At 53.2% G+C, this 27,532-nt stretch overlaps 1 protein-coding gene across 1 annotated transcript in view; it reads right to left on the reverse strand.

Moving 5' to 3' along the window:
- Positions 1-27,532, reverse strand: part of ABCC12 (ATP-binding cassette, sub-family C (CFTR/MRP), member 12) — a 53,876-nt gene that overhangs the window by 12,051 nt on the left and 14,293 nt on the right. The window contains exons 9-21 of the mRNA XM_004690144.1: positions 25,923-26,198; positions 21,903-21,974; positions 19,473-19,597; positions 16,440-16,512; positions 14,722-14,925; positions 12,217-12,351; positions 12,034-12,109; positions 11,879-11,950; positions 8,922-9,011; positions 8,168-8,271; positions 5,405-5,602; positions 4,571-4,797; positions 2,973-3,110 (exon numbers count right to left, since the gene is read on the reverse strand). Of these exons, the coding sequence (XP_004690201.1) occupies positions 2,973-3,110; positions 4,571-4,797; positions 5,405-5,602; positions 8,168-8,271; positions 8,922-9,011; positions 11,879-11,950; positions 12,034-12,109; positions 12,217-12,351; positions 14,722-14,925; positions 16,440-16,512; positions 19,473-19,597; positions 21,903-21,974; positions 25,923-26,198 (1,790 nt within the window). The remainder of the gene's footprint in view (positions 1-2,972; positions 3,111-4,570; positions 4,798-5,404; positions 5,603-8,167; positions 8,272-8,921; positions 9,012-11,878; positions 11,951-12,033; positions 12,110-12,216; positions 12,352-14,721; positions 14,926-16,439; positions 16,513-19,472; positions 19,598-21,902; positions 21,975-25,922; positions 26,199-27,532) is intronic.

The raw sequence follows: 27,532 nt of genomic DNA on the forward strand, positions 1-27,532 counted from the left end.
TTTTTTTAAAGATTTTATGTATTTATGCATTCAGAACTGGGGTCCAGGCCAGAGGTGCAGGTAGGGGTCTTGAGAGGATTCACCAGAGACAGAGCGGGGAGTAGAACAGGCAGATGGACGAAGTACACTGCTGAGGGGAGCAGCGGGCGGGTCAGGAGAGGTCTGACTGCGCCATCTGGGTCAGCTCTGAGATGGGGATCGAACCCACACTGATGCAGCCACAGCCAGCTTCGCAGTGCTGCACTCCAACCTGCTGTGCCACCAGGGCGGGCCCCAAGAAAATTGTTTTTAAAACTGGGATTTCAGGCCCCCCTCCTCCCAGAGCCGCCACAGGTTAAAGCATAGCATTACGCAGCCATCTCAGCATGAGGTTAATCCTCGGTCAGGGAGCTGACCCACATGGCATGGCAGACCTCTCCTGTCCTGCCCGCTGCTCCCCTCAGTAGTGTGCTTAATCAATCTGCCTGCTCTGCTCCCCGCTCTGTCTCTGGTGAATCCTCTCACTGCCCCTGCACCTCTGGCCTGTGCCCCAGTTCTGTATGCACAAACAAATAAATCTTTACTGTGTCCCTGAGCCAAAGAGGAGAAGACACAGGGCGGAGAGGGACAGAGATGACACCACTAGGAGGTGGGGCAAGACCCATCCCCGAAGCTCCTCACTCCCCAGATGTATGGAAGGTGGATCCTGCCGGCCCTTGCAGCCTTAAGGCAATGTACTTGGCATGAAGCAAAGAAGTGCCACACCAAGGGGATGTAATGTGAGGCTGCCAGACAAAGCCCACCGGAAAACCCTAGCAGAGCTTGCCCACCACAGCGCCTAGCAGAGCTGATAGGCATTTGTTCCTGCTGGGGCACCGGGAGCCAGATGAGCAGGACTGAGCGGCAGAAAGGAGAGCATGACCCGGACTTGGGCAGTCACCCGAGGGTGTCCTTCTCCCCTCCCTTTCCCTCACCATCCTTAGAGATCACAATCAGAGAGAAGGGAGGAGGTGTTTCTAAGAACAGACCAGATGCTTCCCAATGCCCAGTCTGCTCGCACTTCCCCTCAACAAAGCAACAGCACCCCACATCTCTGCCAGGGTCAAAGGAGGCCTCTGATGGAATACGTCCAAGAGTGAGCTATTAACTGGACTGAGCATTCGTTGCAAGGACCATCGCGTTCAATTGCCACTAAATAATTGGGAGAAATTATAGGGGAGCAAAGAAAGAGAAAATCTTTCCCTGTCTAACCCCCAAAGAATTGAGATTTCTTCATTGGCATGAGCGACCAGGTATTGCTGACCTCCCTGTTCTAAACGCCCTTGGAATCCTGCCAGGAGGCACCTGTAAGGAGCAGGGCTGGCCCTATAGTGAGCTCCTCCTTTCTATTTCCGCTCTTTAGTTACTTTTTCCCAGCACTTAGTTAAAATATTTGTATTGTTTAGAAAGAAACTGCAGTGTTTCTTTCATGTAGCTCTAAGCCTACAAATCCATCTGACAGTTTAAGTGACTTAGAAGTCATCTGCGCTCTTATCTGTGTGGCTGGTTAGATTGCACCAAAGCAAAATCACTGGCTGGGATCAAATTGGAATCTGACCTCAAATCCTTTTTTTACTGCTGTAGCATTTCTGTCTGGTGACAAAGGCAATACATGTCAGCAGCCCGTGCAATGTCTATGACAGGAAAGAAAGCAATCAAAGCAAGGAAACCCCATCAATCATGTGGGGCTCAGCTGTCCTGCAGGTTTTTCTGGCAAACCTTGGAGAAGGATCTGGGGGAAGGCAGAGCCTGAGTCTTTTTTGATTGTCATGAGTCAGTGAGCAGCTGGGACAGATGTCTTTCCTCATGACCAGGACATCAGAAGGATCTGTGTGTGAGGCAGAATTCTTGAGAGATGACATTCAGGTCAAACTTGAGTTGAATGAAGTAAAGACAAGTTGGAGGCTAAGTGAGCCTTGAGATCTTGGATGCTGAGGGACAGGAAGATAGAAGCAAGGTGCAAACTTGGTAATGTGTACAAGGCTTTTAAGGAAGGAAAAGACGAGGGGAAGTTATATAACAGAGACAGCTATACATTCATAGACTCCATTTTCCTTTTCACCTGTGGAGACAGCTGGACTACATTTCCCAGCACCCCTTGCAGTGATGTCAGCCCATGTGACCAAAAGCAGACCAATGAATATGGAGAAAGGATGATGGTCATTAAGGTTACCCCATGGAAATTTCCTATGGGGTTCCCTCTACCTGCCTCCCACCCTTCACGCCAGTTAGCTCCTGAAGAAGTCTCTGAGGCCCTCAGGATGGAAAAGCCCAGATGGAAAGAAACTTTGTTCTTGAGTAGAGTGCAAAATGCCCTTTGCCTGCTCCATGAATCCTCATTAAATTGTGATTTGAGGAAAAATGAATATGTATTGGTGAGCCCCTAAAATTTAGAATTGTTTGTTACAATAATGAACTTACTATGATTGCTAAAATTTATTTACAGGGTTTTTAGACATATGAAGCTGAAAGACCCCAGAAATTTACTAATCTAGTCCCCACAGGAAAGTAGTATACCCCCTAAGTGAAATGGAACGTGGCCTTTAAAAATTATAACTTAAAATGCTGTTTCAAAATACGAGACAAAATGAAATAAATACTTCAGAAATAGAAAGTGAATTGGAAAGAAAGAATAATAACAGAACTTGTGTTAGGAGACTATTGGTGATTTTTATTTTCTTCTTTTTCCTGCTTTCTCCTATTTCCCTGAATGGTACATATTTTACTTGGCACAAAAAATAAAACATATAGAACCCCATGCAGAGGTTGTTGGTGAAGGGCCTTGAATGTGTGAGGCCCTCAGACACTGGGAAGAGCCAGGTGCCTCATTCTGGCCTGGGTTCTGACTGCTCTTCCTCTACGGGGAGATCCAGCAGGCCAGATTTCCCCAGCAAAGTCATCACTAGGGTACGGTGGAAGGGAGGACCCCCGAGCAAGCCCAGCTCAGGACTCACTTGGTGATGCAGTCCTCCTGTTTGTCATAGGCGTGGATGATTCCCAGGCCCTGCATGGACGAGGTGATGTGAGAGAACCAGGGGGACCGGCTGATGTTCTCCACCTTCTTGAGCTCCTGGATGCCTTTGTGGAAAATGCTGCGGGGAAATCAAGCACCAACTTCGCCCCCAATACCCAGTGTGGGAATGGCTTTCCTCTCCACCTCCCTTTGCTGTCTGCCAGCTGCAGCCTACGTCCCATGTCTCATTCAGACTCCAGAGTTCTGGAGTCTCCCATCCCACCATCCAGGCCTGATCTTTCCATGGCTCCACCTGCCCTCCGCTCCATGGCCATGTTTCTAAACATGGCTGTGGGTGAGGTGTCTTTGGGTGAAAACAAATAACCAATCCTGCTTACAGGTGGTAAACAGGGTTCAGGATTCGTGCATTTAATGCATTACAGTTTGGGGAGCAGTATCCCACTCAGAGTCAGGTTCATCTAGAAGCAGAACGGATATTGTGTTGAGCTTTACAGGAAATCAAAGTGCACGTGACCTTGTACTCCATTTTTTTTTTTTTAATTTATTTATTTAGACATGCAGAAGTGGGGTAAAGGCCAGAGGTGCAGGGGCAGTGAGAGGATTCACCAGAGACAGAGTGCTGAGCAGAACAGACAGATCCACTGAAGTACACTGCTGCCGGGAGCAGCGGGTGAGACAGGAGAGATCGGATGCACCCTATGGGTCACCTCCAGGGCTGGGGATCGAACTGGCACTGAAGAGGCTACAGCCAGCTTGCAGTGCTGCGCTTTAACCTGTTACACCACCAGGGAGGGCCCCTGCACTCCATTTCTAATTGACAAGCCTCTCCAGCCCCATAGTCTTGCTGGATCCTCACCAGCACCCTGAGGAACGGGTGAGGACATGTTTCAATAACGACTATTTGGGAAACTGAGGGGAGCAGTGTTTTCCTGGCCTCAGCAAGGTCCTCCAGCTAGAGGCGCTGCAGAGCAGGTCCCTGGGATAGAGCTCTCTGGCTTCCTCCTTTTCCCTCACACAATACCCACCATACCGCCAGCTCTGAACTCTCCTCGCTAGTCCCAGGGACACAGAAAAGCTGTGGTTCCTGGAAGGCTGGAACCAACACTGTCTCCTGCTCCCCACCCCAGGTTGGGGGTGAAGATGGACAGGAGACACCTCAGGAAGACTCTTCAGTGCAAAGCCACAGCCAGAAGCCTTTCTTTAACTTGACAGTGTTTACGGGAAGGTAGGGGATACTTGTGCGGCTTAGGAGAGCTGAGGCCTGGTTTCCTTTCTCCTCCAGTGGCGGGCAGGCAGGACCCATGGTTAAGAACATGACAGTGGACAGAGACCAGACGTGGTTACTAGTTTCCTGGTAACTTCCACTGACTTAACTTCCCAGCAACACCCACCTCGCCGGGGCCCTCTGAGGCTAAAAGCCTTAACACCTGGGATTTTGTCAGACTGAAAAAATCTACGTGCCCCACCATTCAGCGAAGACAACGAGCACCCGGAGCACATGGTCCTACCCAGTCCTTGTGCAGTTAACTACAGACACACCAGCTTTGTTTGCTTCATTTTACACAGAGCGTCACCTACCGCAGGAGAATGAGGAAGCCCACAGCCAGGCAAGCCAGGACTAAGAGAACAGCAGGAAACACGGCAGCCAAGATCACGAGGATAAACAGCACCATAAAAAACTGCTGCAGAAAGTTCTCCGCGTGAAACGGCAGCCTCACATCCAGCTCGTCCATATCCTTGGAAAAGCGGTTCATTAGCCTGCCAGTGGGAGTCGTGTCAAAGAAGCTCATCGGGCTCTTTAAGATCTGTGGGTAAGGACAGAGAGGTGGGTGGAGTCGTGTTCAGAACACCCCAGGCACTCGGCAGGATGGTGAGCCTGAGCTTTGCTCCAGGGCCCCACCAGAGCCCAGGGGGCCCGGGAAAGTGAGCCTGGGCCCCATTCTTGTGGCCACTGAGCAGGAACGGGAGGTAACCTTGGAACCCCAGGGAGAGCCCCCCAGGGCCGGCTTCCCTCCAAGCCTGGGCTTTGCAGGCTGAGGGATTTCATGCCTAAAGGCAGTTAAGCCAAGCCCCCCTGAGTCCTCAGGGCTCTCAGAGCTGCAGCGGAAAGAGAAGGGGCCGAAGCATCTCCTGAGACCCTGAAATTCTCAGAGCCTTTGGAAATGGAGATGTCCTCTTAGCCGTGTAGGTCTGCTCCCCTGTGGGGGCCTTAGGGAAACCTCAACACCCATCCCGATCCTAGCCTAAGGGCCCATGGCAAGCCTCCCTCCCCCTCCCCCCACCTCCAGTTTGCCTGCGCCACTGATCATCTTCTACTGGAACACTCTTCCCACACCAGACTGGGAGTCCTCCAGTTACACTGTCGGCAGAGCCCAGCATGGAGCCCTGGCCACAGGCAGCCCACGGCTGTACCTTGTCAAACACTTGGTCATGCAGTGAGGAGGAGGCCATCAGGGTGGTCTTGGTGAAGGTGAAGCCTTTGGCGATGCCAAACACCAGCACGGACACCATGCTGGCCGCGTACACCCACTGGTACAGGTGCTGCCCGGTGTCGGCCAGCACAGCGCCAACCTCACATGGGCTCCCGTTGCCCAGGGACCCACAGGTCATCTTTGGGGGAAAACAAGAAACAGCACCGAGAACCGGTCAGCTGTCCGGTTCAGGAAGACTCTCAGGAAGTTTCCAGAGAGTCTTTCCCGAGAGAAGAAACTAAAAATAAAAATAGGTGCGGGCCCTCCCTGGTGGCACAGCGGGTTGGAGCGCAGCTCTGAGAAGCTAAGCCAAGCTGTGGCCGCTTCGGTGCGAGTTTGATCCCTGCCCCAGAGGTGACCCACATGGTGGGACAGACCTCTCCTGTCTCCCCGCTGCTTCCCTCAGCAGTGTACTTCACTGATCTGCGGGTTCTGCTTCCCACTCTGTCTCTGGTGATTGCTCTCGCCACCCCTGCACCTGTGGCCTGTGCCCCAGTTCTTTATGCGTAAATAAATAAATCTTTAAAAAAAAAAAACAGGTGCATAACTGTTCAGAATGAGTGGCTCCATTCTGAGTAGTCTGAGGAATTTGCACACAGCATTCCATAGTGGTTCTGATGCAGGGATGAATTGGGGGAGAGGGGAGGTAAACTGTTTTAAAATAAGCAATAATGAAAATAGCTATATAAATTAGTAAATTTAATTTAAAAAATGAATGAGGCGGTCAAATCAAATTGGTTCCTTTTGGGGGCCTCTGAGCTTTGTGTAGGTCCTACTGTGCCTCCATGACCCCAAAGAGTATCTGACCAAGGAGGCTCAGCACAGTGAAGAGGAAAAGAGAGGCAGACGCCGGGCAGCCATCTGGAAGCTGACTGCACCTCAGGAGCCCAGAGGTGAGGCTGATCCAGGAAGATCCAGACGCAAAGGACAGCTGGACGCCCCAAGGCTAACTTAGTATTGGGAGTGACCAAGTGCGGGACTAGTGAGGGCGGTAATAAACTAGGCCTTGCATCCAAGGGTGAAACATTAACTGGGCCTCGCATCCGGGAGATACCAGTGGGAGGAACTGGGCCTGGCATCAGGGGGCACAGCGATGAGTCACCCCTTGGGAATGTGAACCTAGAATCTATATGAGAGACCCTTTTCCTATAAGACCCTTCCCCCTTTATTGAGTTGGCAGTAGCTGCGGACCCCGCCCTAGGGGCTCCGTCTCAGCTGCTGCCCGGGAGCAATAAACTCTGCTTGCTCAGCCTTTCTGCCTCCTGCCTTCCTTTCTTGCCACCGGTCACAGAAGTCGGGACAACACACTTAGGAGCCCTCAGGTAGCCCCAGTACCACCAAAAGGTCTTCAGGAAACTCAGGGCCAGAGACTCGGGGAGAGCCAGCTGCCCCTGCCTTTCCTGATCTCTGGGACACCTGGAGGACATGGGCCACTGCCCCAGCTCCTGTGCGGAGGGGGAAGGGCAGGACTGGGGGGTGGGGTGGCTCCGCCCTGCTCAGAAAGAACACCCCTTTTGCCAGCATTTCTGGGGAGAGGCCATCTCCTCCTCTTGAGGAACTGGCAATTTCATTTTCTCCGAGCCTGGTGCTAAAAGTCAAGACTGCCTTTGGGGCACAAACAAGCATCTTTCTTCTAAATGCCATTCTGCTGATTACAGCAGTAGCAGAAATGTAAACCAGAGGTGACAGCTGATGGATGAACAGCCATAAAGGCAGAAGCTCCCTGGGGAGCTAACTGAGGAGAGGCCCAGCTTGAAGAGGAGGTTTCTCCTGCTTGGGCCCATGAGGCCTGGGGCAGGGGCGCCATTAGCGCTGCTTGGTTAAGTCGCCCAGTGGCCACCGGCCTACTGGGGAGGCTCCACCTTGACCCAAAACTGGACTCTCCAAGGTTCAGGGTGCTTCAAGCATCAGTGAGGATGGGGGGGTCCCATGCCTTCCAGAAGGTTCTCTCACTTGGCAGAGCAAGCCACCCACTGGCTTCTCCCCAAAACTACAGCCTCAGGAAGCTGTGTGGAACTCCGGAAGGCGGTAGCTGCCTCTCCCCTGCCCGCATCTCCCCACTGCCTCTGCACTTTGGTTGTCATAGCAACAGAACTGTACCAAAATGTAATCTGGAAGGGTGGGCACGCAATCCCACAACATTCCCTGGGGGCTCCCAGAAAGCTCTGAAACCACTGGGCAAAAGCTGCAGCCAGCTTGAGAAGACTCATCTATCAGTCCTTCCCGGGGGACCACAGAGACAGACACCGGGGCCCTGTAGGGTAGCCAGGGGCTGAATCTGACCTTGTGGGTCCCCTTCCTGTAGAAGGACTTTGGGGAGCAGAATCAAGTGGAACCCTCTGACACTGGACCTAGTCAAGGACAAGATGCCAATTTCTCTTCAGTGGCAGGAAGACACTTGTCTGTGCTAGGCCTCTCCAGCCTGTGTCAGCCCCGACTCAAGGTGCCTTACCACAGAGATCGCAAAACTGGTCCTCATCCTGCCTAGGGTGACAGACAGACCACATTTGCCACATACAGTATGCTTTAGTCACCTCTTTAAAAATGCAGGTGGCACAGCGACAGCCACCTGTTCTACTTGTCTGGAAATATCAGAGAGGATTTCAACTGACCTCAACTTTGAGCACGTTGTGTGGTGTGGGGAGAACTCAGCTTCCCCATCCGCAACGGAAGCCGTATGTTCAGGTACCAAAGGGAAACTCACCTGTGAGCCCTTGTCTAACCAGAGACCCAGCCACCAGTTGCTGAAGGCGGAGCTGCCGATCATCAGGAGGAACAGGGATACTCCACAGAGAGAGAGCAGGTACCCTGCAACAAGGTGGGGAGGCCCAGGGGGTTACCTTCCTCGGGGCTCAACCCTGGTGGGAGATCCCAAGCCTGCAGAAGGGCCCCCACCCTTAGGACTAACGGTGATATGAGAACACCAGATATCCCCCCACCCCAAACTCCAGTGGGAGTATCTGTTCCATTTGGCTAGAAAGCGAGATCCTCAAGACGCAGGAATCCCACCCACAGGCACTTTCATAGAAGCGACCCAGTATTCTTTAGAAATAAATAAATAAAAAGCCAGCCTTGCCGGGGACAGACGGGGAATGAAGCTACAACGCATGTTTTGCACACCGAGATGGAAATCTTGCATTGAAGGCAGCCAGTGGGCTGGCTGCTGCCGTACTCGCGATTAGAGAGCAAGGTTGCAGAAGAAACTCCCTGGTTCCTACTGCTGCTCACTCAGTTCCCACAAAGAGAGTCTGGCAGCTTTAATGGAGATAAAGGGTGATTCCATTTAAAAGGCCGTGTTATCAGCCTTCTGATTTTTAAGGCAGGAAAATAAAAGCCTTGATGAATGGCTCTGGCATAGCGTAATTGTCAAAGAAACCATAACACGTGAACCCTGCAGTTTAAGAACAGCTTTCTTTTCATGCAAATTAAATCAAGAAATCCATTGTTTTATACCGAACCTCCGGAAGCTTTGATATAAGTGTGATACGTTTTCCAGGTCACAGTCCCTTCCTTGGGGGATTCGTTCTGGACGAGCTGGTGCAGAGGAACTATGGAGACAAACACAAGTCCCGTGGCATCCACAGTGTGGGTGAAAGCCCCGGGGGGGTGGGGACCCCTTCTGCACACACCGTCCCCCAACTAACAGCCAAGACCATCCTGCATTTGCCCTGTGCTTTACAGCAACAGCACACTTGTGCCCATCCTATTTGGTCCTCGTTTCGGCCCTGTGAGGCGGTGGCGTTAAGTCTTTCCAGAAACATTGATTAAGCAGCTACTATGTGCTGGGAAGACAGGAGCTATCTTGGTCGAGCTCTCCAGAAACAGAGCCTAAGAAGAGAATATGAACACTTGAAGTTTTTGAGGGGGCTACAGGGAGTGGGAACGAGATGGGCTGTCCACAAGAAAGCTGTCTCATCAAGTCAGCCTATCTGTGGGTGGCCAGAGCTTGAGCCCAGGCGGAGAAAGCCCCGGGCACTCTAGGTCATACCGCAGAGGCTTACCGCGCGATCAGAGGGATCTGAGATGTTTTTATAGCAACTCTCATGGACCACTTCCAACCTGACCTGAGGCCTGCAGCCACCAGAGAGACAGCGAGGAGGGGCACACACCACCTGCTAAGGACCCCACAGCATCCACTGCCGGGTGAGCCAGAAGGAAGCAGCCCCGCCTTTCTGGAGCTCACGCCAAGCAGAACAAACTCAGTGCACCCTCCCAGCAGCTACATGGGCTCCCAATTCCCTCGACGTGTCTTCTCCATTTCCCAAACGGAAGGGAAAATGGCTGTCAAGTTCTCTTGGAAACAACATTCAGAGGTACAGAGATACTGGCTGAAACAGCAACCGGGGCTGAAAGCGGGTTTCTTCTTCATGCTCCACAGAAAAGCGTGAAAATGTCACTCCACAGCGGAAGCCCGAACCAAGCCTGCTCTTATATAGACAGATAAATGGAGCAGGCCAGGGGGCGCCTGCTCTTGTCGCTGCACCTCAAAGGCACTCCCATGAATAGAGTCATGTGCTACCCTCTGCCTGGGGACCTTCGCATGTCTTTGAAAATGTTCGGCCTGGCTCGGACTCATTGTATTTCTCTTTGGGACTGAAAAATGAGGGAGATGCCTCGGCAGGTTGGCAGAGCCTAATGAGCGGCGTCCTGGAGCTCAAAAGAGCTGGTGAGGTGCCCCGCAGCCCACAGCCCAGCGTGGCGCCCTCCGGCCCACCTCGGCTCGCCTTCCCTGCACGCCAGGAAACGCACCCACGCAGCTGGCACTGCCAGTTGTGACTTTCACAGCACCTAAATCCTCTCTCCTGGCCAGAGGAAGAGGTGATGGGGAGAAAGGAGAGCAGAGTTTATTTGCTCCATAAAATCCCGCATCCAGGCCCTCCCTGGTGGTGCAGCGGGTTAGAGCACAGCCCTGAGAAGCTAAGGCCTCTTCCTCATGAGTTCAATCCCTGCCCACCCTGGAGCTGACCCTCAAGGCACGGCAGACCTCTCCTGACCCGCCCGCTGCTGCCCTCAGCAGTGTACTTTGTTGATCTGCCTATTCTGCTTCCCTCTCTCTCTCTAGTGAATCCTCTCCCTGCCCCTGAACCTCTAGCTTGTATGCCAGCTCTGTATGCCCAAATAAATAAACCTTAAAAAAAAAAAAAATCCCGCATCCTGGGCAGCCTGGAACTTTCCAGGGAAAACATGAAGAGAAGTTTGGGTAACTCACTTCCGCCTTGGCAGCCTCCAGAGCAATAAAAATATGTCATCTTTCCAAACGTGCCTGCTTTTGTCACAAGCGCCATTCATGATGCCAAAACCCCACCCACTCAGAGGTTCTCATCTTTTTTTCACTTTTTAATGTCCCTGAATTCAGGATGTGTCTCCCTTTCAGTGGCATGCCATGGGTCTAATTGGCAGAGATTTTTCTCTCTAAGTGGTACATAAAATGATGGTAATCGTAAAGTGGATGCATCTTAAATTTAATGAAATACAATAAGTTTTTTTCAGCTACACATAATTGAGGAACAGAACTCTGATACAGCCGCCTTGCTGAAGGCACTCTGAAGACAGAGATTGTGGAGTTGATTCCTGCCATGTCAAGTCCCAGCAGAAGCGAGGACAGGTGCTCACCAGATGCTGACTAGCGGAGGAGGGGAGGGAGGGTGTCCAAGGAGGAAAAGCAGTTTGGTTGAGAGAGATGTGGCTCATCTCCCACACCCCTGCCTTCCAGGGACTCCTCATACTCCCCACCCTCTCTCTCACTGTGGAGTCCCCTGGCAAACTCCTACACATCCTGCAAGGTCACCCCCTCAGTGAAGTCCTCCCTGACCTGTTCCTCCCACTCCAAGGTCCCACTCACAGTTCCCCTTGACTATCCACTTGTCTGGGACATATAGCAGACCGTGGATCCTGAGCACAGGGCATAGTTTTTTTCTCTCAGCCTAGCACAGCACAGAGTAGGATGCTTAGTCCTTATTTGCTGAAAGAATAATAACCGTACCCCATCTCCATCTCTTCACTGCCTCACAATCCTTTCCCAATGCCCCCCATAGAGTGGGAGAAAACTCCTGTGTGTGCTTCTGCTTCTGATTAAACTCTGTGCACTGCTTGGATCTTTCCAACTAATAATATTAACTACTATGTCTGGTCTCACTTTAGGTATAGACTCATGGAGTTTTTGCAAGAACCTATGAGGCAGTTACTGTCCCTCCCGTCTTACGGAATATGACACTAAGGTGACCGAGTGTCTTCCTCAACGTCACAAAACTATTAAGTTGTTAAAGCCAGAATTTGGGCTCAGGCAGTTGCATCCCAGCTTCCACTATTCCAGCCTCCCCAGAAGGGCACATACACTGAGCCCACACTTCAACCCAGGTGGTAGATGCCAATGAATATTTAAGACAATGTCCCCGAGGGAATAAACAGTAAATACCTTTTGCATCTGCAAATTCTGAGTCTGCCGCTGTTTCTTTTCCTTCGTCTTTCTCAACTCCTGGAGCCAAAGCTAGGGTGAAAAATAGAGAGAGATCTGTGTCCACTCGTGAGTCCAGGGCGGTAAGAGAGGCGTGATTCGAACTCTGATTGTACCAGCATCTTCGTCTTTCTCGGCAGGACTCTCCTTAAGGGCTTCCACCATCGCTGCATTGTAAAGGTGCTCAGGATCCTGGAGACAGAATGAAATTCCTCTGAAAGCTACATGACAGAAGGTCTCTGGCTGGAAGTCACGAGGGAAGGCACCACGGAATCACTCGCACCCAAGCTCACAGTTACCTTGAATTGCAAGCCTCGGAGGTTGTGAATCAGTTTTGCATAGCACCCTCTCTCCTCCATTAACTCCTTGTGGGTTCCTTTTTCACAGATCTCTCCATCCTCTAACAAAATGACTTCATCACAAGACTCCAAGAACTGCAGAGATAATCAAGCAACTTACAGTGAACTCTGGTAAGAGAAGAGAGTGCCATGCCCAACTCCCACCCAGCGCGTCCCAGGCCCATCTAGGGCCGGGGTTCCCAGCCTCACTGTTGACATGGACGGGCAGCTTGTTCTTTCTTGGGGGGGGGGTGTCCTGGGCATTGTAGGGGCTTTAGTAACCTCCCTGGCCTCTACCCACTAAGGGCCAGTAGCACCCTCCCCTTAGTTATGACAGGCAGAAGTGTCCAGACTGCCTAAATGCACCCACAGGTGTCACGAGCCCCAGGGGGCTGTCACAGAGCGTACACTGCATCTTCTCTTGCTGATGTGTCCGTGTGAGCTGCCCTCCTAAGAAACTGGGCCCAGGACTGTGGAATATGAACTTGAGAGAGTCACCGCAGTGGGATCCAGGCAGAGAGGAGCTCTAGCTGAGCCATGGCCTCCCTCCCTCATAACCTCCCATGCCCATGTTCGTCATCCTCAGTGAGGCCAGAGCAGAGTGGGGGGCCCTGGCCACGCTGCATCCCGGGAGTTACCCTAGCTTTATAGCTCTGTGGGATGATGGCACCCCCCCATTCTGCCCAAAGCAAGTCTGCTTTTCTAATTGAGTTCCTTTCATTTGCATATCACTCCGGAGAGTTCTGTTAAGTGGGGGTTTCCTTTCACTTTGGAAGAAGGACTTTCCCTGTAAGATGAACTGATGGGGGGGGGAAGCCCCTCGTGGGGGCAGAAGCCATGAGATTTCAGACGGGTCAGTTTAAAGAAGCCTTTGTGGGTCAGCCAGAGGCCTGCCCTATATGACAGGCCTGCCCTATATGACAGGCCTGCCCAGGGGCATCCCTTGACCCTCTCGATTAGAGACTTGAAAGAAATAGCCACACTGGGTGAGCGTCCACCTGACAGGGAGTGGGGCAAGAGGCCCAAAAGGCCCAAGGACAGAGGTCCAGACAGTTCAGACACCTCCAGCCCTTCAGCCTCCTCTGACCTGCCAGTTCCCCACCCACTCACCACTCTTACTTCCAGGAGAGATACTGCCCGAAAGACACTCTAGCTTCTAAAATTAATCTCTTACTCTGCATAGCACCTTGTAAACTTTTCAGAGCCCAACATCATCTCTTATCTCAATCTCCTCCAATCCAGTCAGGAAAACGGGCAGCTTTGCTTTTAGCCCACGCTCCAGATGGGGAGACTGAGGCACAAATGGGGGATGGTGACCATCACGCAGCCTTTGCAACCTGCATGGGGCTCCCATTCCAGCCCCGGGGTCCTGGTGAAGCTGCTCTGACTCACAGGCTGGCAGCTCTCTTCAGTGAGACTCTACAAGATTTGAGCAGTTTCCCCTTCCCCCCCAGATTCACAATCTCTGACCCTGGGTTAGATTTCAGTGGCTGGACTCGGGCCTCATTTCATTTGTTTCCTCAAGTAATAGAATAACAATTGCACTGCCCGACTCTCAGAAGTATCTGGATAGCCAATAGGCCCAAGAGGAAAAGCAGTGGAGATAAGTTCTGGAAAAGCCCCCGGGGGCTCTGGCTCCAGGGCTCAGAGCCCCTCCTCCCCCACAGTGGCCGCTGGACCGAGATGCCAGTGCCATCTGGCGGCTGCTTGAATTGTCAACAGACAAAAAGTGAGGTAAATGACCTTGGTGAAAGAATGTTCGAGCCTGAGAGCAGGTGAGTGAGGTTCAAACCCTGGACCAGGATGGAGGTTACAACCTCCCCACTAGGGCTCCTGGAAGCACACACTGGCCAGCTATCCACATGCCAGGACCTCCCTGGAGGACAGCCCTCCCTGTTGCAGGGACTAAGCTCCCCAGCTGGGCAAGAGCCTGTCCCCAGACCCCTCATGTGGTCCAGAAGAAATGCAGCCTCCTGCGGCACCTTGACCCAGCAGGAGAGCAACAGGAGCTTTGCCTGCACCAGCCCGGGACGGCCTGACAGCACGCGCGAAGCTCCAGTGCTGGGAGCTGGTCCTGGGAACATGGTTCTGTGGGCACAGGCAGAGGGCAGAGCCCCAGGGCCTGCCCCTAGCCTCAGCCCTGCCCTGCTGGAGGGAGGGTGGGTCTGACTCGCCCTCTCCCTTTGCTTCCCCTCTCCCTACCACAGTGCAGAGTCCAAGGAGCCGCCCTGTCCACGCCACAGACAGGGTCCATTGCTCCTGGACAGTCTAGCGTCTCATGGCAGAAAGGCCCTGGCTCCCCGGAGCCCTGAAGAAGGACAAGCAGTGGCCATGCCCCGCAGCAACAGGCAGTCCAAGATGTCCCTGTGCGCCCCGATCCTCCGGGAGGAGCCTCTGCCAGAGAGGCGGGTCTAGGCAGACATCGGCGTCAGTCGCATGACCACCAGGGCCCTGTAGTCCAGTCACCTGCAGCTGGTGGGTCACCAGGACGACCGTCTTCCCCCGCAGCGTCTTCTTAATGCACTCCTCAAAGACGTGCTTCCCCACGTGGGCGTCCACGGCCGACAGGGGGTCGTCCAGCAGGTAGAGCTCACGGTCAGAGTAGACGGCCCGGGCCAGGCTGATGCGCTGCCTCTGGCCCCCCGAGAGGTTGAGGCCCCGCTCCCCGATCTGCGGACAGGGGCAACGCTACTGGCCCTCCACCCTGGGCTTTCTGGAGCATCTCTAGCCCCTTCTCTAATGGTGCACGCCCGCCGCTCCAGGGGCCCCACCTTCAGGGAGCAGAGGATGCCCGTCCTGCAGATGGCCTGCTGGGCAATTAGGGAACGTTCTCTCTGGAGTTGCGTGAAGGGACCTGATCACAACAGCCCTGGTCCAGCATAATCCATGAGCAGGGGCCACCTCATGACCACTAACCCTGAAGGGAATTATTGAGTAGAAACCCCCCGGGGAACAGCCAAGGGAGGAGGGCGGGCACTGGCTGGAGCAGCTGGACGGCAGCTGGACAGCAGCACGCTACGGATTCGCTCCCAGCCCACTAAGCAACTCTGCTGTGTGAAGATGGAGCCATGTCTGCCTTAGGCACCACTACATGCCTCAGGCCTGCTCCAGGACACATATTTGCTGAACGGAAGAAAACCTAGGCTGCTCGGATGGTTTCGCTCATAGCAGGAGTATAATGGACCAGGCGAGAAAATAATAAGAATAATGAACAGTCATATACCGGAGACATTTTGTGGGGGTGGAGTGGGGGATGGGATCGAAAATGGGGCCGGGGGGAGTGCACGGGACTATGGTGATGGCACATGGGTGACTCAGTGATGGGAAACCCACAGGGATTACAATTGAGATGGAAAAAAAAAATGTACAAATGATGTAAAAATAAACTATTATATTATGAACAAAAGAAAGAAAAAGAAAAAAGAAAACCTAGGCTGCTGAGGCCAAAGTGAGGTCCCATTATGTTCAGCCAGGCATCAGGCTGAGCGCTGGGACAGGATACAGGAAACAAGGCAAGGTGAGCCCCTCTCTGCTGGGAGCTCATGTTATCTGGGGGACAGCGAGCGGTGAGCTCTGCCATACAAATGCCACCACGAGAGGCCAGTCCCCTCCTCAGTCCCGGCACAATGAGGCAAACGAAGGTGGCGCGTGCTGAACCCGGCCTCCTCCAGGGCCCTAAGTGCGCTGGTCCCTCCCAGGAGGAGGGTGCAGAGGGCACACAGCTGGGGAGGTGGGAACGGGCACAGGGACACCCCGTCACATGGCTTGGCAATCTCAGCCCAGGACTTTCAGTTTTCTGGACATCCACCCCAGAGGCAAACTTTGGAGGTGACCCTTAGACTCCCAGCTGGGCCAGTGAGGCAGAAGGAGCCCTCAGATTGCAGCACACCGGGTCGCTATCTGGGGGACAGGGCGTGTCCTCGCTGCAAGGAAACTTCCCTGGTGACCAGCAGAGTGAGGGTGGCCCCAGACTGGCCACACTGGGACCAGCACAGTGGGCCTGGTGCCACGCCCATGGTGGTGCCCCCCAAACAGTCCTAGGTGGAGAATTCTGAATGGTGGAGCCTGGCCTTGCCGGCATTCCTGGGGCCTTTCCTAGGGCGGCAGCTGGCACGGGGTGGGCCTCACGGGCCTGGGCCCCGCACACAGGGCAGGCGGCTCCTGGACACACGGTGGCGCCTCACCTCGGTCAGGTCTCCGTAGGGGAGGCTGCTCAGGTCCTCCTGGAGGGCACAGACGCGGACCGTCTGCTGATACCTGTGGGTGCAAGGTCAGAGCTGTCAGGACCCTGAGAAGGTGCCACCCCCACCCTAGGTGCCTCCAGAGGTGCTGCTGGTATCACTGGGCATGGAGATGAGGTGGCCACTTGCACTGTGGACACCCAAGGGCATTTCCCTGCCCCCTGCCCTCGCCCCAGCCCCCCCCTGCAGAGATGGCCCTTCCCTCCACAGGGCTCCTGCTTGAAATCTGTGTATGACACCCCTGAAAGGAAAACGGGCTGTCACTGCTGGCCTGGTGGAGGTTCCAGAGGGCAAGAGACCATGAATAGAAGAGCATGTGGTATGGCTGTGGGCGGTGGCCAGGGATCTGCTCCACGAGGCTTCTCTACCCACCAGTCACTTCTTTCCTTTGTTTGGTTTTGTCTTTTGACAGGTTGCAGAGAGTAGATTTTACCCCCGAGACACCTGGAGATGGCCAAGCAGGGATAGGACCAGAGTGCTGGGCCGCCCACCTCCGGCTCATGCCCCTCAGCACCGCCCACTGCCTGCCCCAGAGTCCAGTCTTCAGGAGTGACGGACAAGGCACTAGCCCACTCCCAGCAGCCAGGAAGCTGGACCAGCAGTGCTGTGTCCTGCAAAGGATAGCAAAGCCGGCCACTCATGACTCACGGGCAAAGCCGGCCACTCATGACTCACCGGGCAAAGCCGGCCACTCATGACTCACCGGGCATCATTCCAATGAGACACCTACTCCTTGGGGACTTCTGACACCAAGAGACCCAGGAAAACACGTAAATAGTGGGTAGGAGCCCAGCGATGTTCAGGCCCCGAGTTGAGAGAGCATCAACGCCTCCCACGGCACCCCAGTACCCCACCCAGCTGCCTCGGGAACTGATGCCTGTGCTGAACTCATGGGGCCCCCGGGGGGCAGTGCAGGCTGTGCCGCACTCACGAAGCAGCTGGGCCTCACCCCTGGGCCGCAGATTTCTGTCCCACTTGATGGGTGGCCTGCCTCCCAAGTCTGCATTAGGAACAGACTGGCTGGCTGACCGGTCGATTGACTGACTGCTCGATACATCATTAGCACCATCACCATCATCATCAGAGCCCTCTCCTGGGGCTCAGTGGACATCCTCCTAATACAGATGCACCTTCTCAGTAAAAGGCCCCAGCCTGGGAGTGAGGGGACAGATGTGGGCAGTTGTCCTCCAAGTGTTGCTGACCCCAGCAGCACGTAGGTCCCGGAACAGAAACTGGGAACCGTCCCGCAACTGGCCCATCTCACAACACTGGGGCCCGCATACTCGAGGGCTAAGATCAGAGGCTCTGGGGTCAGAACCACCTGGGTTTGAATCCAAAGTCCAAAGTCAGGTGACTTTGGACAACTGACTACACCTCCCTCTCCAGTCTGCAAAACTGAGCTAGTAACTCGCATTGGATTGCGGAATGAAGCAGACACGTGTGAACATGCCTGACACACACAGCTTTGCACTTGCCCATTGGTGTCTGTGTTACCAGTATCCTCGCCTCTGCCAGCCTCTGACTTGGAGACTCAGCTTGCTCAGCACACCTGCACCCCTGTGCCACCCCTCGCCCTACCTTAACTTTCTCCCATCCCTGCTTCCTGTACCCTGAGTATCACAGTGTCCAGCCTGGGAGAAGCCTCTCCTCGGATGCCACAGAGGAAGGAAGCCTGAGTCACCCCTCCGGGCCCAGCAAGGCACCCTTCCAAACTCCCACTCATGATCTCTTTGACCCAGAACGAGCGAGCACAGTGTCTGCCGGTTGGCACCATCCTCATTGGTACTTGCCGTCTGTGCATTTCCTCAGTCCCTCCAGACCTGAGCACCCTGAGGGCAAAAATCCTCCTGAGCCACTCTTGTTTTTCCCCTGTGGGCCCAGCATGTTGCAGCCACTTGGTAAACATTTGCCTCTGAACAACCTAGTCCATACAAACAGGAGTCCCTGCTGCTGCAGAAAAAGAAGTCGTTCAGGCGGGGCCAGAGGAGACAGAGTCCAAGGCAGGCCGGGAAGCGCTGAGTGAAGCAGGTCAGCTCCTGCCGAGGACTCCTGCACTGATCAGGCCTGCACTGATCAGGCCTGCCTGCCACACCTGAGCTTCCTGGCAACAGGATGGCACGGCCAGGGTAGAGGACAAGTACACAGACCTCTTTCCGGGAACCCACATGCTGGCTGAGGCTGGCCAGCAAGGACAGATTTGTGAGCTCAGACAGTAAGATGTAAAAGTCCAGGCCACTCTGGATTGCTGACTGCCTGATTCTTAACCCCCATTCTTGTGTCTCTACTCTGGCATCATGGAGTGTGGGGAGAGTCCAGAGTAGGCGGCTGCAAGGCAGCTCCAGCAGGAGCAAAAGTGTTGGCCGGCGGTCAAGACCGAAGCGCATGACTCGGCTGTGCTACGTCATAGCTTTGACCGTGGACAAATCCACTTCCCTGGGCTCCGAGGCCAGGGTCTCTCTATATGGGTGGTTATGGGACTCTGATGAATGCACCTGGCGGCACCCCAAAACTGACCAAGAAGACCTATTTTCCAGAATTTCAAAATAATGGCCCAGTGTGTGTCCACTATGACTTGAGTTCTGTTTATATGGTTGCTCTAGATCACTCTGAGGACACTACCAATAATCCTGCTAACTCTGATGTCTCTCAATGCCAAGGCTGGTTAGTTGCATACCTGGTGCTCACTATTTCAGGCAACATTTTGGTTACTTGGCCAAACGCCAAGCTGTTAGCTTCTTCTTCCATCAGACATTACAAGCCCCATGACAGAAGGGCAGGGCGCTCTAGGGATGGAGCTGGTTCCGCCCACCTCTCCTCAACTCAGTTAGGCAGCGAAAACCAGCACCCGTCTGCATCTGGTGATCGTTTAATCAGAACTCGTGAAAGAAACCCACTTAGCAATCACTACAATGGAGTCAGCCTTGGTAGTAGAATGTGCCCAAAACTAAAGCTTCATGTTTTCCAAGCTACTCTTACCTTTGGTGGTCATACTTTTCTCCAAATAAGATGTTTTCTCTAACATTTCCGTGAAAGATCCAGGCTTGCTGGGAGACATAGGCCAGAGTCCCGTTGACAGCCACGGTGCCTTGCTGTAACTGCATCTGGGCGACACGCGAGGACACCTTGAGAGCCAAGACTCCACAACTCGGGGCCTCGACACCCACTCTCCATCAGCATTCATCACGAAGGTGTAAGACAGGATGTCCGGTCCACACGCTGCAGAGCCCAATCACACAGCTCCAGGCTCTCAAATTCCCACATCCGGGGGAGAGAGAGAGGCAGGATAACATGGACGAGGCAGGGGTGAGCCTGCTGCCGTGGACAGCACAGGGTGCTGCCAGCATGCGTTGGCACTTATGTGCATCTAGAGCAAGACACCCTCTTCGGAAGGGCACCCTCACAAATCTCCCTTTCCCTCCAGGTCCTCTAGGTCCCAGCCCCCTGCCAAACCCCTGGGACACGGCCACATGGCTGCAGGTGGCCCCGTCTGTCTGATACTGCAGCCGCCTGGCTTGGTCACGTATCTGGTACCACACAAGGGTGCAGGTGGGTGCAGCAACACTTCCGATATTTCAAAAGGAGCAGAAGTTCCATTCTACTTGGAAGTTTTGGGCTTTTAAAGCACTGAAAAACAATCTAAGAAACATGCGTGGGTTCTAGTCTGTGACCCTGAAAATATAAATCCACTGAAAATGACCCCTATGTGGTGGGCAGCCCACAGAGGCGGTCAAGGCTGGCACTGGTGCCAGGTACAGATGCAGCCCCAAGCTCACCGCTGCAGGACAGTCCTGCTCAGCAGTCCCCAGTGTGTGGGGGACAGGCCCAGTCCTGCTCAGCAGTCCCAGTGTGTAGGGGACAGGCCAGGAGGAAGGCCGGGGGGGTGAAGGGTTGAAGCCATTTCACTACAGCAGTGGTGCAAGAGACACAGGAACTGAGACTTGGAGAAGAGACACCGCCAATGGCCAGTAATAATGTCATCTAGAATGGCCATATTCCACGCCACTTGCTGAGTCAAGTATGCAGAAGGTGCTGACCACTATGAACGGCACCAGGAATCATCCCAGACCAACTAGTCCATGTGTCATCTTATCTAATCCTCGCCTTACTCTCCAAAGCTTCACTTTACAGAGAGGAAACTGAGGCTCAGAGAGGTCAATTGTTTGTCCAAGGGCAAACAGCAAGCACGGCTGAGACAGGTGTGAACCCACAGGCTCTAGAGGCCGCTGACTAGGTGGAGGCCCAGACGGATGTTCCCCTGCATCCCAGAACCACCGTGGGATCTGAGCCCACTATCATGTGGAAGAGAACCTTCATCTTTCATGAGCTGTTTCGGAGGGCAGATGTTCAAAGCAGGCAGACTTCATTGCGACATATATCAAAATTTTCTCCAAATGGATCTGGCTTAGAACGATGAATTCTCCATCACTAAAGGGGGCTGAACACAAGTTGGCTCATCTCCGATCAGATGTCGTCAGGGAGGGTCATTTCCAGATGGAGAATTGGGCTGGGCCACCTGTCACCCACCTGTCCGCTCCCAGCAGAACACAGAAGCACACATGGAACCCCAGGGAATGGGGGCCCCAGGAGCTCACCTGACTCAACCCCCCACTTCTGCCCTCGGCAGGGAAGTAGTTTGTCATTCTTTCTACAGTTGAGTCAGGGCAAGAAGTCAGTCACGTTGGAGCCCAAAAGACACAGCCCCAATCCACCCCCCAGCCCCCTGCCTGCCCCCACTCCTCTGGAGCAAAGCAAGGAAGACATCAACCTTTTTTTTTTTTTTTCACGAGAACTTTCCATCATCTGTGATGACAAAGCAGGGCAAGCTGGAGGCCCATGAATACATAAGTGGCTGGGCCAGGCCCATGAATACATAAGTGGCTGGGCCAGCCACAATTAGCAGACAAGGGCCCCTTTGCTCCTCTCCTCCCAGCATGAGGTTTGAAGAGAAGGTGGGCACACTGCTGCTTTACTTCAGGCTTTCATTCAGCCTCTGGCTCATCAAGAGAGGCTTCATGGGGGGCTGCCCTGGGCAGACACCAGGGATGCAGATGACAAGGGGAAAACCGCTAAGGTCGTGGTGGCCGCAGGCTCCCGCCCAGCCACGCTGCCTTGCTGGCCTTTGCGTCACAGTGGGAAGCCATGGATTTAGTGGCCCACCTCTCCCTTTGACTAAGACGGAGCTCGAGGCAAGAAAGCAGCCACCACTTAGCATGGGAAGCTCAGCCCTTGCAGAGGAGCACGGGAAGGCCAAGCACTCAGCCCACAAATCACTCACTCTGTGCACAGTGCCCAGGCGGCCAGGCCCTCGGCTGGGTGCACTGCTCCTGTGGGTGCAGAACCCAGCAGTCGGGGAACCGCTCTGGGGTCACAAGAGTGTCCTGCCACACAGCACCCACCACAGCTTACCTGTCCCAGGAGAGCAGCGATGAGGGAGCTCTTTCCACTCCCCACATTCCCGCATATTCCCAACACCTTCCCCTGCCAGGGAAACAGAGAAGAGTCACTCTCCCAGTTCTTAGAGGCCTTGGGCCAAATGTTCCTCCCCTGACTGTGCTGGCCAGGCCAGGGAGGTCAGAGGTCACTGCTGGCTGAGGCAGTGGCAGCTGTAGTCTCACACCCTAACCCAGACACGCTGCCTGGGGGGAGGCGCCTGAGCCTTTCAAGTCTCCTTGCACCCCACAGCAGAGTGCCCAGACAGCCTCTAGGAATCTAGTACTAGTGTTGGTCTGAAGAAGCCTGGAATACACAGGCCTGGGGGCTGTCCCGGGCCCAGATTCCAAGAGAGCAAATAATGTTGGTTAAAAGCTGGACAAAGCAGGCCCTCCCTGGTGGCGCAGCAGGTTAAAGCGCAGCACTAAGAAGCTAGAGCCACTTCAGCATGAGTTCGATCCCCACCTGCCCTGGAGGTGACCACATGGTGTGGCAGACCTCTCCTGACCCGCCCGCTGCTCCCCTCAGCAGTGTACTTCGTCAATCTGCCTGTTCTGCTCCCTACTCTGTCTCTGGTGAAGCCTCTCACTGCCCCTGTACCTCTGGCCTGTACCCCAGTTCTGTATGAAAAAAAAAAAAAAAGTGGGACAAAGCAGGGGAACAAGGATGTCTTTCAAGTACAAAGAGCTGGTACTTTTCAAAAGTCTTTTCTAAGGAACCTCCCACCACCACAACACAATCTGAAGTTATCAAAAAGTGACGCTATTCCACGATGTTGGATTCGCTCATCATTCCCTGACGTTGGCAGGTTCTGCAACCAAAAATCTGGTAGAGCTGCCACATGCCAGGCACCGCGCAACAGTCACAAGCATGACGGGCAGGACCCTGGGTCTGCCCTTGAAAGCCCACGTGTCCTCTGGGGATGGACCGTGCACAGAAGTCAGGTAAAGCTGGCACATGGCAGGTGAAGGCCAAGGTAACAGACGGAGAGCAGAGGGAGAGGGAACACCTCCTGGAAACAGAGACGTCGGGGCCTGAGGCCTCCAGGAACGGGCCCTGAATCAGGGATCTGCATCAAAGCGCCCTGCCTGAGAGGCAGAAGGCGCCACCCAGGAAAGGCAGAGGACTCCAGAAGGGAGGTGGCCCACTGAGCTTGTGCTCTTGGCTCAGTCTCATGACAGGCAAATGGAGCTCGATCCTACTGGGCAACTGAGGGTATTTTTATCCGCCCCCCCCCCCCCGCAATGGTGGACGGAGCCAGGGAGTAACACCCAGCAGGCAGTGCGTGGGAGTTGCTGCGTCACCTTGTTTTCATGGGGGGTGAAGGGTGGGGCAGACCCACGGCAGATGCAGACCTGAAGCAGGAAAGTGGGGACACATAGGGGTCCCTGACGTGTCTGCAATAGGGGATGCCCAAGCAAGACCTGGGGGAGGTGGGGACCGAGCCACATAGACCATGCAAGGCTCTGGGGAAAAGTATTACCGAGACAATTGTGATCCTGCCTTTTGAAGCCCACACTGTCACTTGAAGCCACAGTGGGTAAGTGGAGCTGATCCTTACCAATTCCCCAAAAAGGACTTCACGTGACTGAGGCATGCAGGGGGCTTTAGAGTAAAGAGACACAGGCATGGACCCAGCAGCTCCTAGGCACTTGGCTGTCCTTGGAGACCTAGCCAATAACCAGCCAGGACTGAGTCTTTCAGCTTTATCTTTATCCAGCAGGGCATCCACAGGGCCTGTAATTCCTGGATTTCTGATCATTCATTTGATCATTTCAAAAAAAAGTATTGGAAAACTATGCTGTGCTGGGCACAGGGCTCAGTGTAATAGCAAACTGTACACAAGACAGATATACACCCTGGCCTCGAGGAGGCTATAGTCTAGTGGAATCAAGGAACGAGCTTGGAAAACCCTGATGTTCTGGATTTAGGCCATGAAAAGACAGCACCTAAGCTGGACGGCTGCTAGAGGGAAAGGCCACAACAACTAACGTCAGGAGTCTCATTATGAGCTCCCGTGCAGGTGCAGCGCCTCTTCTGCCTCACCCCCCTTGTCAAGCAAGTACTGTTATTAAAACATCTAGCAGACATGGTAAGAATGCAAACTGGTCCAACCACTATGGAAAGCTGTTTGGAGGTTTCTCAAACTGCTAAACATGGAGCTTCCATAAGACCCACCAATCCCACTCTTAGGTATCTACCCAAAGGACACAAAAATATCAATTCCAAAGGGCACCTACACCCCCATGTTTATTGCTGTTTTATTTATAATAGGAAAGATGTGGAATCAACCCAAATGCCCAAAAGTAGATGACTGGTAAGATGTGGTACATATACAAAATGGAATATTACTCAGCAATCAAAAAGATAAACTCATGCCTTTTGTAGCAACATGGGTGGAGCTGGAAGGGATCGTGCTTAGTGAAATAAGCCAGGAAGAAAAAGAAAAATACTGGATGGTTTCACTCATGGCAGGAGTACAAGGGACCAGGGAGAAAAAAACAAAACAATTGTAATGAAGTAAAAATAAAAACGAAAAACAATGAACAACTATAAACTGGAGACATTCTACAGGGGTAGCGAGGGTAATGGGATCAAAACTGGGGTGGGAAGAGCACACAGGACCATGGTGATGGCACTGGGTAAAGTGGTGGTGGGAAGTCCACAGGGATCACAACCGAGATGAAAAAATGAACAAAATGAAGAATGATATAAAATAAATAAATAAAATATCTAGCAGACAGAGACAGGAGCCTCAACTGGTTTGACAAGCCACTCAAGGTCAAACAGTAGGTACGTGACTGGGACCGAAGTTCATCCCACCAGACTCCAGAGCACACCTTTGAGCCACAATGCTGCCTTCCACTTAGTTCACTGACCGTGTCCTTGACATCCAAGTCAGGGAGCTACCAGTGTACTGACAGGAGGGAGCCAACGGCGAGCTAAAGCGCTTCTTTAGTCACCAGAGCAGCTCCCTGAAGCTCCTGGAGCAGCCAGGCTGCTCTGAGCCAGCCGGTGTGCCCAGTACAGGCAGCGCCAGACTGCTAAGAAAACAGCGGGCATCACAACCAGCGGGGCCTCAGCAAACAGAGCTCAAAGCCACGCAACCGACTGCATGGCACTCCCGATGACTACATAGCAGGTAGCCTTGGGGCACTGCTTCACAGCAACGGCTTAGCTCAGCGTGGCATAATAAGTACGTCTGTCCTTCCCTGATGCTCACACAGGGAAAGGGTGAGTCCACAAAATGCAAAATTAAAATATGAGCACAAGATTACTGCTGAGTCCTCGTGCAGCAAATTAACACTGCCGCCCTCGCAGCTTGCCACCGAGCTCTGGTGCAAGGAAACCACGGGCGTTCCCCAAGCAAAGCCTCTTCTGCAGACTCCAGCCCGAGACCTGAGCTGTCAGCACACACCGGGCGGCTTTCTTTGGCCTGTCCTTGGTCAGCTCGTCCTTCTTGCTTCTGCCCAAGCAGTGCTGTATGGTGGTTAAAAGCACACCTGGGGGGTGCCTTGAGTGAAGCCCTCCTCTGCTGCTGGTGAGCAGCCTGCCCGTGGGGCCTCCCTAAAGGAGGCCCAGCTATGTACCTACCTTGGAGGGTCACTGGGGTAGTTCAAGAGTTAGTGATGTGCCTGCTCATAGCAATCAGTTACCATTCTGGACCAGAGCACTCCAGTGGGACACTAACGAGCCCGAAAAGTTTCACGAGAACTAAGCATTTTGAACCAGACGGGGATTATCTGTCCAACGTTATGGCTGGCCCCAACTCCTTTGGCACTTGCAGGTCAGTACGAGCACAGCCACCACCTTATAAGCTCAAAGAGAATGTCTCTACTGCTTTTGTACAGTTGTTAAATTAGGAGACGAAAACCACTTGGGCAGAAGCCCACCACCATGTCCACTGGTGAAACAGTGGCTTCAGGCCATGAGAAGGCCAGAGCCACGCAATACCAGGGGGGAGGAAGAGGCCACGTTACTGGGACACATGCCCACCTTTCTCACCACAAAGTTTATATTGTGCAGAGCCGGCTTGGGGCTGCTTCTTTGTTCCTTGGGGCCAGCGATGTCCTGGGCTGATGAACTCATACTATACACCTCCGGCCTCTGTCTCCAGAGAAAATGTTTTTTGTGGCTCTGCACATTTTTTGGGTCACTTTTCTTGCTGGCTTCTTGCTCCCATGTCAAGGTGGCATTTGCTAAAAGCAAGACAGTGTCTGGGTCTTCTGGTTGGGTGATGTAAGATGGGGAACTTTTATCTATGAGAATTTTCTAAGATTAAAAAGACAAAATTAACTTGACAGACATCATCCATTTGCAAGAATCACCCCGATACACCTGCCATTGGCCCCACTCATAGCTGTAGTAAGTCTACCTAAGACATGCTGGAAAGAGGTTCTGATGCTATTCCCCCAGGACAAACTGCTGCAGAAATAGCCCACGAGCTCACATGATCTAGGACAGATGTCTCTTTACCCGCAAGGCCCATGTGGGTCACCCACATTGGAGAATGCTGACCCCAGCTACATCTCCCATCCTGCCCAAAATAGCCAGCTTTCACCCATCTCTCAGGGTATGTTTGGCATTTGTGCTTATGAAAGCAAGGTCACCAAGGGTCCCAGAACCCCACTCAGCTCATTGCAACAAAATGCTTGGCTCCCTGTGCTAAAATCTGGTGCAAACAACATAAATGCAAATATAAACTAGCAAGGTTTCTGTCCTTGAGAACATCACAGTCTGGGGAGAAATGGGGACACATACAGATCATCTTTGTAAAAGGTGACGGGGTCAAGAACTTTAAGGGACACTTGAGTCCCCATCCTGCAAATCCCTGTCACTGACGTCTGAGCTGGATCTGTGCTGTCCCAGCACCAGACAAGGCTGGGAGGAGCAGCTGAAGGTTTCTGGCAGAGAGCCCAGAGATGCAAGCAGAAGGGTCAGCTGCGGGGGGGAATGGAAAAGACAACCCAGAATGACGGAGGTCAACGTTTGTCTTTCTCCTGACCTTTTGCTCAGTTCCCCATTATTCCAACTATAAGGAAACTTGCAAATTGTCCACAGATCTGAGGTACACATCAAGGGAGGAGGTAGGAGGGCCAGGTGTGTAGTTTACACACCCTGTATTTGGTGTGTAAACTACAGGGACCACAGCTGGGAGGAGAAACCAAATAGTGTACAGAAATGAGCAACAACGTAAGAAAATTAAAAAAAAAAAAAGATCAGAGTTCAAAGTAAAACATGAAGTTGGAAGGGTCAGACGTGGTCCTGGAGGGAATATGGATATTCAAGGATTTCAAACAGGTGAATATGAGTATTCAGACCAATGTACTGATAGCTAAGAGTTCAGAGCCATTTGGGTTTGCGGAGGACATGGGAAAGGACGAGTGGCTCATAGTCCCTGGGCAGCTGAGCTGAGAATTGGTGAGGCCCTGAATGAAGGTTTTGGCCACAGGGCAAGGAGTCAAGAAATAGCATCACCCCTCTAGTCTGACATCTGATCTTAAATATATGCAAGTAATGTGTTGCTGTCGGTTCTCCATTCTGTTCAATCCAGTCTGGTCGAAGGTGCCTCCATAAATTGAGGGAACACAGTAATCAAGAGGTGC

The sequence above is a fragment of the Condylura cristata genome, unplaced genomic scaffold, assembly GCF_000260355.1.
Source record: "Condylura cristata isolate star-nosed mole 26May11 unplaced genomic scaffold, ConCri1.0 scaffold00028, whole genome shotgun sequence".
Classification (NCBI taxonomy): domain Eukaryota; kingdom Metazoa; phylum Chordata; class Mammalia; order Eulipotyphla; family Talpidae; genus Condylura; species Condylura cristata.